This window comes from Vigna radiata, chromosome 11, assembly GCF_000741045.1.
Source record: "Vigna radiata var. radiata cultivar VC1973A chromosome 11, Vradiata_ver6, whole genome shotgun sequence".
Lineage (NCBI taxonomy): Eukaryota > Viridiplantae > Streptophyta > Magnoliopsida > Fabales > Fabaceae > Vigna > Vigna radiata.
This window is the reverse complement of record NC_028361.1, coordinates 18850059-18865590: the sequence shown is the minus strand read 5'-3', so window position 1 is coordinate 18865590 and position 15532 is coordinate 18850059. Positions and strand designations below refer to the sequence as shown.

General features: G+C 33.4%; 1 protein-coding gene across 1 annotated transcript; it reads left to right on the top strand.

Annotated features, from left to right (window-relative positions):
* Positions 1-2033: 2033 nt before the first annotated feature.
* LOC106776867 (zinc finger protein WIP6) lies at positions 2034-4014 on the top strand. The gene is made up of 2 exons (XM_022775709.1): positions 2034-2770; positions 3347-4014. The coding sequence occupies exons 1-2, from the start codon at positions 2294-2296 to the stop codon at positions 3839-3841; spliced, it is 972 nt and encodes a 323-aa protein (XP_022631430.1). The 5' UTR covers positions 2034-2293; the 3' UTR covers positions 3842-4014.
* The last annotated feature ends 11518 nt before the right edge of the window (positions 4015-15532 follow it).

Below are 15532 nucleotides of genomic sequence, written 5' to 3'. Positions count from 1 at the left end.
GGAAAGGGACTGTGCCATCGCCCACTCACTCTCAACTTTTTAGACTCAGTAAATGTGGGCACAACACCCATACATCATATTAATATAAGCCCCGATCAATTATTCAAATTCACCCCTTTTCTTTCCTCCACACTCTACGGCTATCAAAAAGGACTCCATTTTAGCCTCCAAAATATCACAAATACAAACCAACATCATCATATCAAAACTATATATATATATGTCTATATTTTTTTCTTTTCATTAAAACACACAAATTATTAAGAAGTGGGCTTTTATAATATATATCTGGAGTGCAAACTTCAACATGGTTTTATGGAGTTGAGTTAGGTTTAAAAGTTCACTTCTTAATATGATATAATCGCTATTGGATCATCCAATTTCTACTATTACGCACGAGATGTCTATACCTCGGTGTGAAGGGGGTGTGTTGGAAGTCACACATCAACTAGAGATAAGACCAATTTATAATATATAAGTAAGGTGCAAACCTCACCCTACAAGTCGATTTGTGGGGTTGAGTTAGGTTTTATCCCACTTCTTAATATGGTATCAAAGCCAGGTTAGAGCATATGCTAGCGATATTTCTTCTTTCTTGGACCTTTTTGGGTGTGTTGGAAGTCTCATCGACTAGAGATAAGGCCAATTTATAATATATATATATATATATATATATATATATATATATATATATATATATATATATATATATATATATATATATATATATATATATATATATAATATATATAAGTGAGGTGTGGATCTATTTTTTTTTTAATATTTATTAAGGATGAAAGGGTAATTTTTGAAGGAAAAACTGAAGAGTAGCATGTCATTTGAGTGTTTTCACCACCCATTTGTAAATATTTGTTGGACATAACCAGTTTCTGCAATTATTTTAAACTTTTTTAGTGATTTCAATAAGTATAAAATATATTGAAGATAAATAAGATTAATACAAATTTTATCTTATTATAAATTAATTTTATAGGGTTAAATTTAAAACATTACTTTTTAAATGATATTAGAATTATGTAAAATCTATTTTAATAAAGTTTTTTATTTGTTAGGTTTTCCATTTAGTATCAAATCACCCACATATATCACATTCGCTATGTTGCACGAGAGAGTGTTTTAAGGATTTCTTATTCAATAAAGATAAGACTATATTAGATCAACTAGAAATAATGCATAGGATGAAGTAAAATTTTGATGTAGTAACTTATTATTAAGGAAAACGTTGAAATTGTTGGCGTGTACAAGATGAAGTAAATGTAGATAATGGAAAGTAAATAAAGGAACTGAGAAAAACTAAAAATATATATGGGAAATTATGGTATAGAGAATGAAATCAGAAGGAAATAAAAAGGAAGAAAAGTTGGATATACGATATAAATTATTGTTTTGTATATTAAAATGAACTCATTGTGATATTACTCCCATGACTTTTATTCAAACATAAGAACTAAAGTAACGTCCATGGAAAATTTGAAGAAGATAAAAGAAAGTGGTACTGTTTGAGTTAAAAAGAGTAATAAGAAGAATTTAGAGAGTTGTAGATAGGCTTTTGAGAATATAATGTTGATGGTAGGATGAAACACTAATATATATGAGACAGAGAGAGAGAAAGGAAGAGGTTATGGCAGTGCTGTTACTATAGTGTCGTATATTGGTGCGATATTCTATGCATTGCATCCTCCTTTGCCTCATTGCTCCTCTCACACTTTCCTCCTTTGCCGGTGCTGTGTCTCCTCTATTCCCAAACACGCCAAAATGCATCATATCAACATTTTTCCTTCATTCCACGTACGCATACAAACTTTTATTCATAATTAATTATACAACTCAGAAAAAGAAAAGTTCAAAACCAGCTGGATTTTGGTTAGTGTTGATGTTGATTTTAGATGTGTACATTGCAATGTTTTAGGAAAAAGTCTGTGATATCTATTTTAATTACAGTGTCAAAGCTTTTAAGGATGTCTGTGATTACTGCATGACCACGTTTTATCTGCAGCTTTTCACATGAACATTATTATAAAACTTGGTATATATTATAAGCTGTTTTCTTGATTAGATAACTGTTTTTCAATGTTGAAAATGCAAGAAGCCAAAGTTAACATCCTCGAGATTTGTTTATTTATTGCCTCTCTCGTCCCCACTTACATTCTCACACACAAAACCCTCTCTCCCTCACTATTCTACTCTCTCCTACCTAACCATCACCTTCTCTCACAACATATCATACAATAACATTAAGACACTCCATCAACCATTTCTCAAAGATCAAACCATGCAAACTCACCCTTTCTCTTACATATCTTCCTGTCCTGGAACTACTGCATTCGTGGAACCTCATCATCATCATCATCATCATCATCATCATCATCATCATCATCAAGAGGCTGTGGTGGATGAAGCTTCCATTTCCCTCTCTCTTGGCCCTCCTGGCCAACTGCACCACCACCCCAAAGGCACTTCCTCCTCCTCAAACCTCCCTTCCACTCTGCACCATCATCAGCATAACCCTACCTCTGATGACCAGAGAGGCGTAACTGTGGCCCTTCACATTGGCCTTCCCAATCCCGCCACTTCACCCAACAGTCCTACCACCACCACCACCACCACCACCAAGCCTGATCTTCATTTGGCTTCTGCTCCCACTCAGGGCCAGTACTGGATCCCTTCTCCGGCTCAAATCCTCATCGGACCCACCCAGTTCTCTTGCACTGTCTGCAACAAAATGTTCAACCGTTTCAACAACATGCAGGTGATTAATCAACCACATCTGAAAAAAAAACACAAAAAATCAGTCAAAAATGTGTAGCTATCAACTCCATCATAATTTCATGATCAATTTTAAAACCTAGGTGAAAAGGATTTGAAAGAAAGTATGTAAAAGAAAAAACACCACCTCTTTTTTATCAGATTTATATTACACTCTCTAGTTAACGTTTCTTTGAATGCTTCTGCTTTCTTTCTTACAGAAAATAGCTGAGATTTGTTTCAAAATCACTACTCTTTTCTTATCTCTAGCTCTTCCCTTTCCATCACCTTTAATCACGAGTTTGTGATTTAATTAACCCTTTCACAACCCAAAAGAATGTTGAACATTATTCATGATCAAATATCTATTGTTTTTCTCTTCTCATCTTATCTTCCCTATATTTTAACCTCAATCCACCCCATTTTTTGTGTACCTTTGTCAGCCCTCTTACCAAAATACATGACAAATAACATTTTTGTGAGCACGAATATATTTTCATTTGCTTTTCTTTCATGGTCGAGTGGTGCATTAATCAATAGTATGTAATACAAATTTCCCTGATGCATTGTAACAAAGTAGATGCACATGTGGGGACACGGCTCACAATATAGGAAAGGACCGGAATCACTGAGAGGAGCAAAACCAGCTTCTTCAATGCTGAGGCTTCCCTGCTATTGTTGTGCTGAGGGTTGCAAAAACAACATAGACCATCCGAGATCAAGGCCATTGAAGGACTTCAGGACTCTTCAGACTCATTACAAGAGGAAGCACGGAGCAAAGCCTTTTGGGTGCAGAAAGTGTGGCAAGCCTTTTGCTGTGAGAGGAGATTGGAGGACACACGAGAAAAACTGTGGTAAGCTTTGGTTCTGCATCTGCGGCTCTGATTTCAAGCACAAGAGGTCCCTCAAAGACCATGTTCGTGCCTTTGGTGATGGCCACGCTCCTCACACCGTCGAGAGTTGTGATCAGATTGGAGAGGATGACTTGTTCGGTGACGAAGATGAAGAGGAGCTAGATTTAGAAGATGATGATGAAGGTTATAACAGTAATGAAGTGGGTTTTGGTTTTAATTAATAATAACAACAACAATAAAGTGTAGAGTGGATTCTCTAATATGGATTGAAATTACCTTTTCTCATCCATTTTCTCTCTACTTTACCAGGTTTAATTACTGATTTATTTCTTACCATTATAAACAATACCATTCTAGGTCTGTATTCAAAAATATTTTTCTATGTTAACGGTTAAACCTTTTAATAAAATGTAGAAAAACTAAGAAAAATGTCTTTTTAACTATATTAGTATTACACAGAAAGTATCTAGCAAACAAAATACCATTGGTGTTTTTTTTCTCAGTAGTGGTTTTTAAAAGATAAAAAAAGAGACATGAGCTAAGCTTACAACTTTTTTAACCAACCCATTGTATTATTAATATGATATGAATCTTTTATCTTGTTTTTAGAAGCTATAAGATTATCAAATTTTACTCAATGATAAAACAAAATGATCAAACTTATTTATGGAAGATGTGTTATGGAATATTTTTCTATCACTTCTGAGTTTTAGAGACAGACCTCACAAGTCTAATATTAAGAAATGTGCAGATAGAAAATTTGTTAAAAATTGAGGTGAGACAAGTCATTGGTAGTTATTTACTTTGTTAGATTTTCGTTGTAACTAAGATTTGGGTGAATGAATTAGACACTGAACCTTTGTCTGTTGTCTCTTTGAGAGAGAGAAGGGTGCGAGAAGATGGAGACAAACAGTGAAATGAAAGCTAAGGTTCTTGCATTTAATGGCAGAAGTGACAGTCTTATCTAATTAAAGGACGTTTTCTTTTTCATGCTACTTTTTCCTGTGATAATGAGAGAGAGAGTCACCAAGAGCTAGTCAAGAGTATTCAGTGACTGCAGATGAAAGACAGACATGCAGACAGGGGCAGTCACAGATTCTACTGTTCAAAACTTTGCATTTGCATAGCCATAGATATCACGCAGAGAAAAAGAAAGAGGGAAACATATACCAGTAGAAAGAGAGACTGATATTGTTTGAAAAATTGATAGATATTCATAACTAATCTTTTGTTAAAGAACATGTTAATCATTTCAATTCATCTTAACTTATTGATCATATAGTAAAGTTTGTTTTAGCATTCAAACAGATGTTTAAACAAATTACTTTATAGATAGATTATATATCTAAATATAATTTTTGTTATATATAAAAAAAAAATGGTAAGAGAGAGCATCAATTTTGTTTGAGTGGTCAGTGATACTTACTGAGCATGGACTAGCACTGCACTGGTGACACACCTTTGATGGATTGATACTGTCAGTGTGTGTGGGTAACGATAGATGGAGCACTGCTATGTGTTGCTGTTTTTGGGGTTTCACCCAAAGGGCTGCCTTTTGCCTTTTCAGACCATCTACAAACAGATACTACAAAACATCTTCAGCACTTTTGTTCTTATTATTACCCCCTTCACCCACTTTTTTAACCCTTCCCCACTACTATGGGAATTAATTAATTAATCATTAATTAGTATCTGACACTGTTGTAACTTTGTACAACCTCCACCTTAATTCATCCATCCATCCTTTGTTGCTTCTTACCAGGTATAACATTATTGCAGTCTAGTACTTCCAACATGTGTTCCTGTTATTTTAAGTTTTGGCTTCAGAAACAATTATTTCACTGTTTAATTAGTACTAATTAATGTTAAAGATTATGAAAGTTTTAGTCAGTAATAATTTTGCAACAGTGTCAATTATTCATCATCATGCTATAATAGTGATCAGAAGCAATCATTCATGAAATAATAATGCATGTACATGGTCATTTCTGATCTTTGATCTTTGCTCGAGGCTTTATCTTTGTGCTTGTACTTTTATATATATATATATATATATATATATATATATATATATATATATATATATATATATATATATATATATATATATATATATATATATTGCCTTCTCTTTTATGCTTTTCGCTCCCTCTTTCTTCTTTTGTAGCATGAAAAGCAGATTGAAAGCAGAAGAAAATGGAAAGATTGAAAAAACAAAAGGGAATAAATTTTAATACTGTGCATGCATGCTTGGATCTTCCAAGGGAAAAAAACTCTTTGCTTTTGCTTTTAGTTTTGCTACATGGATCCAAGTAACCTGAATCATTAAATAATGTTTGTCTGGTTATTGGGGAAAAACAATTCTCAAAAGCATTTTAAGCACAAGAGTTCAGTGTAGGATGATAGAGAAGTAACATTAGAGACATAAGCTTCAGATCCGAGGCAAAAGATTCAATTCAGAGTAACAACTACTTTAACGTTTAAATGGTCTAGTTCCCTGTTAAGTAGGCAATTTTACTGTTATGGTGTTTATTTACTTTTTATTGATTAACGACACATCAGACATCCTTGGTATTCTAAATACCATATTTTTTTAATATTTTTTATTAGTGGAGTGTTCACGTTTTTTTTTTTTTCTTTTACCAAGAATTTCTTATACTCTGAATATATATATTACAATTTTTTCACAAAAAATTATTTTTTTAATTAATTTTTTTTCTATACATAATGAATAAATACTATTTTATTAATATGTGAAAAGGATTGATTATTTAGCAATTATGAATTTATAATCTATTATCACCACATATATGGTTAAAGGTTTCAACCAAATTATAGTGCATATAAATAATTACTTCAAAGTATGTATTTATATATATAAGTAAACTTTGTACATATTTGTGCAATATATAATTATCAATATAAATAATTAATAATCAATTAATATATTTGTTATAACAATACACTTTATTTTTCACCTACATTTTGTATACATATTATGTCAGATATCTTATTAACTTCAATATTTCTTGTTAAAATTTGAACATTCATTTTTCCCATTTTTTTTAGTTCTGTTAAATTGTCATATATAATTCCTTGTTTTGCATATAACTTTCTAAGATTAAATTTTTATTCTTTATTAATCTTATTAATGTTTATGAATAAATTCAAAATTCAAATATTAAATTAAGTAAGTTATATTCAAATATTAGATTAGGAAAAGTCCAATTCATGTCTAAACCATATGAATTTTGGTATTGATTTATTTAGTTAACCTCTTAAACCAATGATTAAATTAAAAAAATCAATGTTTATAAAATATTAATAAATAAATTAGAAAATGTATTCACACAACAATATCTATTTCTTTATAGGTCGTATTCTTTTTGTAGGTTGTTTTTTTTTTTCATTAAACATTTTGGTAATATCAATTCTATCAGGACATGTTTAAACACAACAATCTCACATATTTGGTGCTGTCAAAACGGGTTCGAATTTGTGAGTTAATTCGACTCATCACGAGTTTAGGTCAGATTGGGTTTAAAAAGATGAAATTTCAATATACGTTAATTTTAAACCCAATCCACTAAGAACCTGGTTCACATGGGTTAGACTCATGGTGAGTCGAGTTGACTCACCAACCCATTCAATTTTTTTAAGTTATATTATTATATTACAAAATTTGTTATTTTTTTTTTTTTGGATTACCAATCTAGGGNGGGGTCATTGAAATGAAAAATAGATCTCTACAAGAGATGGTCAAAACTATGTTAAACACTTTTAATTCTCCTAAACACTTCTAGGCAGAAGTAGTTAACATTGTCTGCTACATTCAAAACAGAGTTTGCATTAAGTCATTCCTTAACAAAACGCCTTATGAATTATGGAAGGACAAAAGGTCAAATATTTCTTACTTTAATCCTTTTGGTTATCAATGCTTTGTACTAAACACTAAAGATAATATAGGGAAGTTTGACTCCAAAAGTGATGAAGGAATCATGCTTGGTTACTTAGAAACTTCAAAAGCATTTAGAGTTTACAACTCTAGAACCTTGAAAGTTGAAGAAGTCATTCATGTAAAATTTAACCATAAGCCTGACCAAAGTAAGTCAGAGCTAGATGACTCATTCTCCAAATTCTAGGTAAATGATTGCACATCGAAGGAAGGGAACACATCAAAAAATCTCAACAATGAAGTCGAGAATCAACATGAAGAGTCACTCAACGACACTAGTGAAGAAAGAAGGAAGCCAAAAAGCTTACATCGTCTAATCACCAAAGATCATCCCTCTGAGAAAATTATTGGAAGTCTGAACAAGCACGTAAGGACAGGATCGTATCACAAGCCACCAACCACTGCTCTCATCTCCCAAATCGAGTCATTAAATGTCAATCAGGCTCTTGAAGACAGTTCTTGGATTGAAGCTATGAAAGAAGAACTTGATCAATTCAAGAAAAACGAAGCATGGGAACTTGCTGACCTGCCTCATGGAAAGCACGTACTCAAAGCTAAATGGGTCTATCACAACAAGTTGGATGAACATGGAAATGTCATTAGAAACAAAGCAAGACTGGTTACAAAAGGCTACTATCAACAAAAAGGAATCGACTAAACAGAAACTTATGCTCCTGTAGCAAGGTTAGAAGCCATTCACATTCTCTTATCATTTGTTCAAAAAAATCAAGCTATATCAAATGGACGTCAAGAGTGCATTCTTAAACAACGATATTAAGGAAGAATTATACGTGGAACAACCTCCAAAGTTTGAATGCCAAACAAATCCCACACACGTCTTCAGACTTAATAAAGCATTATATGGATTAAAGCAAGCTCCCAAAGCTTGGTATGAAAGGTTAATTCTCTTCCTTATTAAGAATGGTTTCACGAAAGGTCAAGTGGACACCACGCTCTTTAGGAAAAATGTCAATCAAAGTTTCATAGTGATTCAAATATATGTCGATGACATTATCTTTGGTGCTATCGATGAAAAGTTATGCCAAGACTTCTCGACCATGATGCAAGAAGAATTTGAGATGAGTATGATTACAAGTTAAAATTCTTTCTTGGACTACAAATCAAGCAAGAAGACGATGCGATCTACATAAACCAAACCAAATATATCAAGGAGCTGCTCAAAAAGTTCAAAATGGTTGATGCCAAGGAGATGAAGACTCCAATGCATCCAACGAATAGCCTATGGCTAGATGAAAGCTCAAGAAAAGTACACAATACTCTTTATCGTCAAATGATAGGTTCACTTTTGTGTCTCACCAAGTCTAGACCTGGCATTATGTTCAGTGTCTGTCTTTGTGCAAGATTTTAGTCAGATCCCAGAAAAACCCATCATTGTGTTGTTAAATGCATATTTCACTATTTAAAAGAAACAACATCTCTTGACCTGTGCTATAAAAGGAGTGAGAGTTTTGATCTTGAAGGATATTGTGATGTTGATTTTGCTAGAGATAAAGTTGAACAGAAAAGTATAAGTGGAGGTTGCCACTTCATTGGAAGAAACCTAGTATTGTAGCTGAGCAAGATGCAGAACACAATTGCGTTATCAACCGCTGAAGCTGAGTATATATCGATTGCATACTGCTACTCTTAACTCTTATGGATCAAGAATCAACTAGAAGACTACAATCACACTTAAGCATATTCAAGTCAAGTATCACTTCATACGTCATCATGTTAGCAAGGCTACTGTGGACTTACAATATATAAACACAAAAGATCATCTTGCTGACATCTTCACCTCTTCTCCTCTCGTGTCCTCCTTCCTTTGCTTTTTTGTACATCTTGATCAGATGTCTACTTGTTTCCCTTCCTTCCCACTCTCCTTAATCTTTATTTGTTGGGCTGTGATGTCCTTTCTCTCATTCCCTTTTGATGTTTATCAAATAAGGGGGAGAATAGAGAAATAGTATATGCGTCAACATCTAGGAGCATGTACTTAGGGGGAGTACACCAAAAGTTAAGATAGCATAGAATTAGGGAGAGTTTCTCTAGATTCTTAGAGTTCATCTTAGGAGTCCATGTTTACATCATGTAATTTTTTTTTTGTTTTAATAAAAGTTATCGGTTGTTGTTTATTTACTTTATGTGTTATATTTATTATTTATTTACCTTCTTTATCTGTTGATTAAATTTATATATTCGTTTATTCGTTTATCATATGCAATGTTGACTAACATCATGCGAAAGATAAATACAGAAAAATGTAAAACACACAAGACTTAAAACTAAAAGTTGAACTAAGAATGATTACATCGTTTAAATATGTATTTGTTAAACATAAAAAATTGGGAGATTGTTAAAGACTAAATCATTTATACGCCGAGAAGCTCTCATGTTTTGAAGTTTAATCAAATAACATTAAAACGGAATAATAATCAGAAAATAACTTAGGGTGAAAACACAAGACTTAGAGCCTAAACCCCAAACATACACAACCTAGAACCAAAATCCCCAAACATAGAAAAACATAGTAAAATACTTAGGTCTTAGGAAATAGAAAAACATCTAGGTCAAAACACCCAAACGCATGGCTAAACGGTGTTGTACCTGAAGTGTCTAAGAGAGATTTAGTTAAACACTTAATACCTAGAATAGGTATTCAACTTCTCTCAAAAACAAATAGGAAGAAGCAATGTCTTTGACAAAACACGGTAAAAGACATAATTGTTAAAATATAAAAGAAAGCTTAAGCAAGCTAAACGCTATTTGTATAAAAGAGACAAAAGTTAAAGAAGCGTTTACTTGACTAAACGATGCCATGAGCTTAAGAAGTACCTCATCTTATGATGAAGTATATATCTACGCTTGGTATCTTTAGAGAAAAGAAGTTAATTGCAAAATGCTACCTAATGGTAGGAAATCAAAAACATTTTGTTGTTATGAGCAAGCATTAAATGATATTAAATGATCAACATTCAAAAACAACAAAAGTGATAAGAAATATCAAAAAGTGGATGTTAGAGACAAAGGAGATATTCACATAATGTTCCTCACTTGAAGCAAAGTCTAAAAAGATCGTACAACCTACTTCAAGCAAAGGACTGAAAAAACATGCTTGCTCTGACAAGTTGACTGATGCAAAGAAGAAAGGGAAAACACGAGTATCAAGCTACAGACCTAATCTAACGAACATATATCCATGAAGCCTGTAAATAGAATATCTCTCAAGAAGAAAATCAAGAGGATAACTTAAGAGGATAGCTTAAGAGGATATCTTAAGAAAACAAAGCTTACAACGATATATTCATCCTGAAAAGAAGTAGAGAAAGGCTCAAGAAAAATAATACATCTAAGCTAAAGAAAAGAGAAGAGAAGAGAAAAAGAGAAAGTGATAATATCAAGCTTCATTATCATATTGCTTACTATTGTAAAAGAGAAGAGAGAAACACATGTGAGTGTTTAGACTACTTTGTATTGTATTCAAATCCTCTCAGTGAGAGATATAGTCTGAACTACTTGTAAGCAATCGTTGATTACAATTCTGAAAAGAATTAAAACACTAACAACTGAACTCAGTTGAGTTGAGGAATCTTGCAAAGGTTGTTAAGTACCAGGAGTGGTTCGAATACTCAAAGGAAATTTCGACAGGTTGTTGAGTACCAAGAGTGGTACAAATACTCAAAGGAAATTTAGGCAGGGTTGTTGAGTACCAGGTTTGGTGTTAATACTCATTTGTAATCGAGTGAAGATTATAGTGGAACCCTCTGTGGAGCAGACTAGACGTAGTTCAATTGGAGTGAACTAGTATAAAATCTCTTATGCAATTATCTCTTCTCTTAGTTAAATGATCCTCTTGTTAAAACCTACAGTTGTGCTTTATTTTCAAACATAAGAATCTTCCAAGCTAAACGATTTATTTCATAAAGGAAGTTCTTAACAAAACGTTGTCGTATCTATTTTTTGAATAGCACGCTAAAAGTTATTATTATAAAATTCTATTAAGTTGAGCTTACAATTATTCAAAAGAAGATTTCAAGAGCTCGATAACGTGCTATATCAGAAGGGTTGTGAAAGTTTTCCATAAACATTAGGCTTAATACCGCTTTTGGTCCCTAGTTTGGGGGGTTGTGTTCAAAATGGTCCTACCTTTTTTAAAAGGTAACAATTGGTCCCAACTTTTGAAAAAACTGTCCAAGTTAATCCTTTTTGCTTACGGTGTTAATTTTTTAACGGTGGAGCTGCTACCCTGCACTGAAAAGAATGACATGTCTATTATATGTGACTGCATGGCTGTCTGAGGTTAAAATTGCGAAAGAAAATATAAATAACGTGGCAGTGGTTAAACATGGAGGAACCCAAACCCTAACTAGACTAGGCGCCGTAATATTTCCAAACAATGTTGGTGCAATCAAAGCTCCTCCATTTCCAGCAAGAGGTTGACTCTTCTTCCAAAAGTTCCGACGATTCTCCCAAGAAGAAGTTCGATATGTAGCCAAGTAAGATTCTAATGCCGATACAAAGCTCCAGCAAAGACATTAGGAAACCCCTGAATGATGCAGAGGAAATCTCTGCCGAGTAAATCGGTGCTATCATAAGAGCAAAACCCACACCCACACCTCCAACACACCTTCAAACCATTATTATTACAGGAATTTTATTTTATTTTGTTTGGTGGGTATTTCAGATTCACTTTAGTTTCGATGAATTGAATGAAAAGACGATTTTTTTTTTCTTTTTTAATATTACTAGTTGTCACTTGGGGAAGAATGACATGAGAATGTTCATGGGAAAGACCTAATTTTTGTCCCTTATCATGGGAAAGCCCGTTACAGTGAAGTTGTGAGTGTTCCAGAGAGTGCAGAAATAATATTCATCAATACTTGTGCCATTAGAGAAAACGCAGAAATAAAGTATGGCATAGGCTTAATTACTTTTGGTTTCTTAAGAGGCATTGGAAGAGCAATGTTGCTACTGGAAGAGCAAAGACTCTGCGCCCTCCCAAAGTAGTGATTTTGGGATCTATGGCTGAGAGGCTAAAGGAGAAGATACTTGATTTAGATAAACGGTTGATGCCCTCCACGTGATTGACGAAATGCTTGAACGAGATTCTAATTTTCCTCCCGATGATTTCACAGGTGAAGTTGTTTTTGGGGTATTGGGGAAGCCACGGAAGAAGCTTTACTGGTAATGAAATTGTGGGATTGGTTACCAAGCTGTGTGAGCATGGAGTTTTTCCTAATGCTTTTAAGCTTACCCAAATGATAACAAAGATGTGCAATGCTCTGTTAACTGGGTTGAGAAGGGAGAGGAACACTCAGCGCATGAAGGGTTAGATTCAATTTATTTTTTCTTAATTTAATAAATCTATTAATGTCACACAATCACTTAACACTGACACATCATTAACTTTAGTCTAGGGAAGCAGCTCCAACGTTAAATTTTTGACGCCGTTAGTGAAAAGGATTAACTTGGACAGTGTTTTCAAAAGTTGGGACCAATTGTTACCTTTTAAAAAAGGTAGGACCATTTTGAACACAACCCCCTAAACTAGGGACCAAAAGTGGTATTAAGCCTAAACATTATTCAACCCCCCCTCCCCCGGTTTTCTAGTGTTTTTCAGATACTTCAAGGAATTTTTTGGAAATGCCTTTTATAAGAGAGTGAATTTCTAAACAAGGTTATTGGGTGGTATCAAGTTATGTTGTTGAGGGACATGCATGTTGAGGTGATGGATGTGTCTACTTATTGTGCCTAGTAAATCTTAAGTTTGGTGATATCGACCGTACGATGCTGGATAAAGGCTTTCTTTGGTCGTGGATGTGGGAAGAGAATGGTGTTTGAGTGTTGCACCTTCTTCGATCGTGCGATACAGGAATAAGGGAATGATGTTTTGCTTGGACTCCAACTTGTTTGCTGAGTATACTTACCGGTATGCGATGTGCCGATGTTTTTACTCATAAGCCCTTGCGGAACAAGGAAACAGGTCCTTTAGTCATGAGAATGGGACGACTCGGACGGGCATGTTCGGTATAACGGATGTGTGAGGTTGGTTACAGGAGTGTGACTGATGTCTTTCCTGATGATGTTCCTAGTGATGATTGTTAGCAAAATCTTGAACTTAGAAGTTTTGATGATGTTCAAATCAAATCTCAAGTGCTCAAGTTGCAAGAAGACCTTCATGAAGACTTGTTTTATCTGTTAAAGCTTTTGTATTAAGTAGATTTATGTATAGGACTTCATTTGTTGTTGATTCCATGTAATGTATTCTTTAAAATTTGTTTTGGAGTCACATAAACTCTACAATAATCGATTATAACTGAAAATAATCGATTATCACTAAGAGTTTTTTAAAGGTTGCTAAAAACTCATATTTTTGTCTCTCGAATAATTGATTACCACCTTATGATAATTAATTATCCATAATCGATTAAGACTTATCATAATCAATTATCATGACTAGCCGTTGGAGTTTTTTGGCATGTTTTTTGTTGTTGTGCATTTATTAAATGCATAATCGATTACCATAAGTGGATAATCAATTATCACGCGAGAAAAAGTTAACAATGGATTTTTGGAGTTGTCCTTGACTGAGATTTTTATATATTGGTTTTAGACTCTCATTCTAAAACACGAAAAACATATATGAGTATTTTGTTTTGTGATAAGTGTGATCTAGGGTTTGTGTAACCCTTGTGTTGTGGCTTTGAGAACCTGATGTTGGCATAGAGCGAGAACTTTCACTAAGATTATGATTGAGTGCTTTTGTTGTTGCTGAGTGAAGCCTGTCATCCTTTTTGAAGATTCAAAGGAAGTGTTCATCCTTCGTGAAGCAATCGGAGGAGGTGTTCATCCCTTATGGCCTTCAAGGGAAGTTTGTTTCATCTCTTGTGGTAACAAGAAAGGCGTTTTCTAAACCTTAAACTCATCTTTATGTGTGATTGTAAGAGTTTATTGGTTTCGTGCTAGTGAAACATTAAATTCTGTTTGGGATTAACAACTGAACGTAGGATCCTTGTGATATGAACCAGTATATAATTCTCTATTCATATTTCTCTCTTCCTTACTCTTACTATTGTTTTAAATAATCTACTAAAGAATTAAAAATAAGAGAAAATTATTAAAGGCACACATTTTCAATAAGAAACCAATTCACCCCTCTTGGTTTATTGTTCACAGTAAACATTTTGTTACACCGCTTTGACAATTATGCTAGTAATGCTCGTAATGAGGTTAATGATGATGATGATGCTGTTATGGTGTTCTTGATTATGACAATAATGGTGATGATAGTGATACGGTAAATGAGGTGATAGATTGATGGATTGCATGGGAATGTTGACGATGATAATGAGGGTTGAGAAATTTATGATGATGATGTTGACATGATTAAAGGATTAACGATCGAAAGGTTAACAACAATGAGGATGGAGTTTGCATGTTTTTTAGTATGTAGTGTTTATTTGATATTCAGATTTTGTATTGTTATGGTTTATTTTAATGGCATCTTACCCTGTACTTGTTTGTTGTTGTTGTTGTTTGTGATTGTTGTGATGATGATATAATGGTTTATACGTGAGCAGAGAATGTTGCAGATGTTTTAAATGCATGATAGATACGCGAAAGAATGAAAAAAAACTCGGGGTTATTTGAAGTTGGTTATGATACAAACTTTTGGGATAATGTAATTGGATTATAATTTTATTGGATATTTTCATTAATTTTGAAACTATGAAATTTGATAATGCTTTTGGAACTAATATGATTTGATTTATTTCCACACATTTTAAATGTTGAGGTTTTTATAAATATGGTTCTGTGTTATACGAATGTTGAAATATTTTGGTTTAATTATGACTCATGACACCCTATATTGGGGCATTACGTCACTCATATGCTTAATTAAATGATGTCAAAAAAAGAAACTATAACCAACTTCTATGACTAGTATCATATCGTC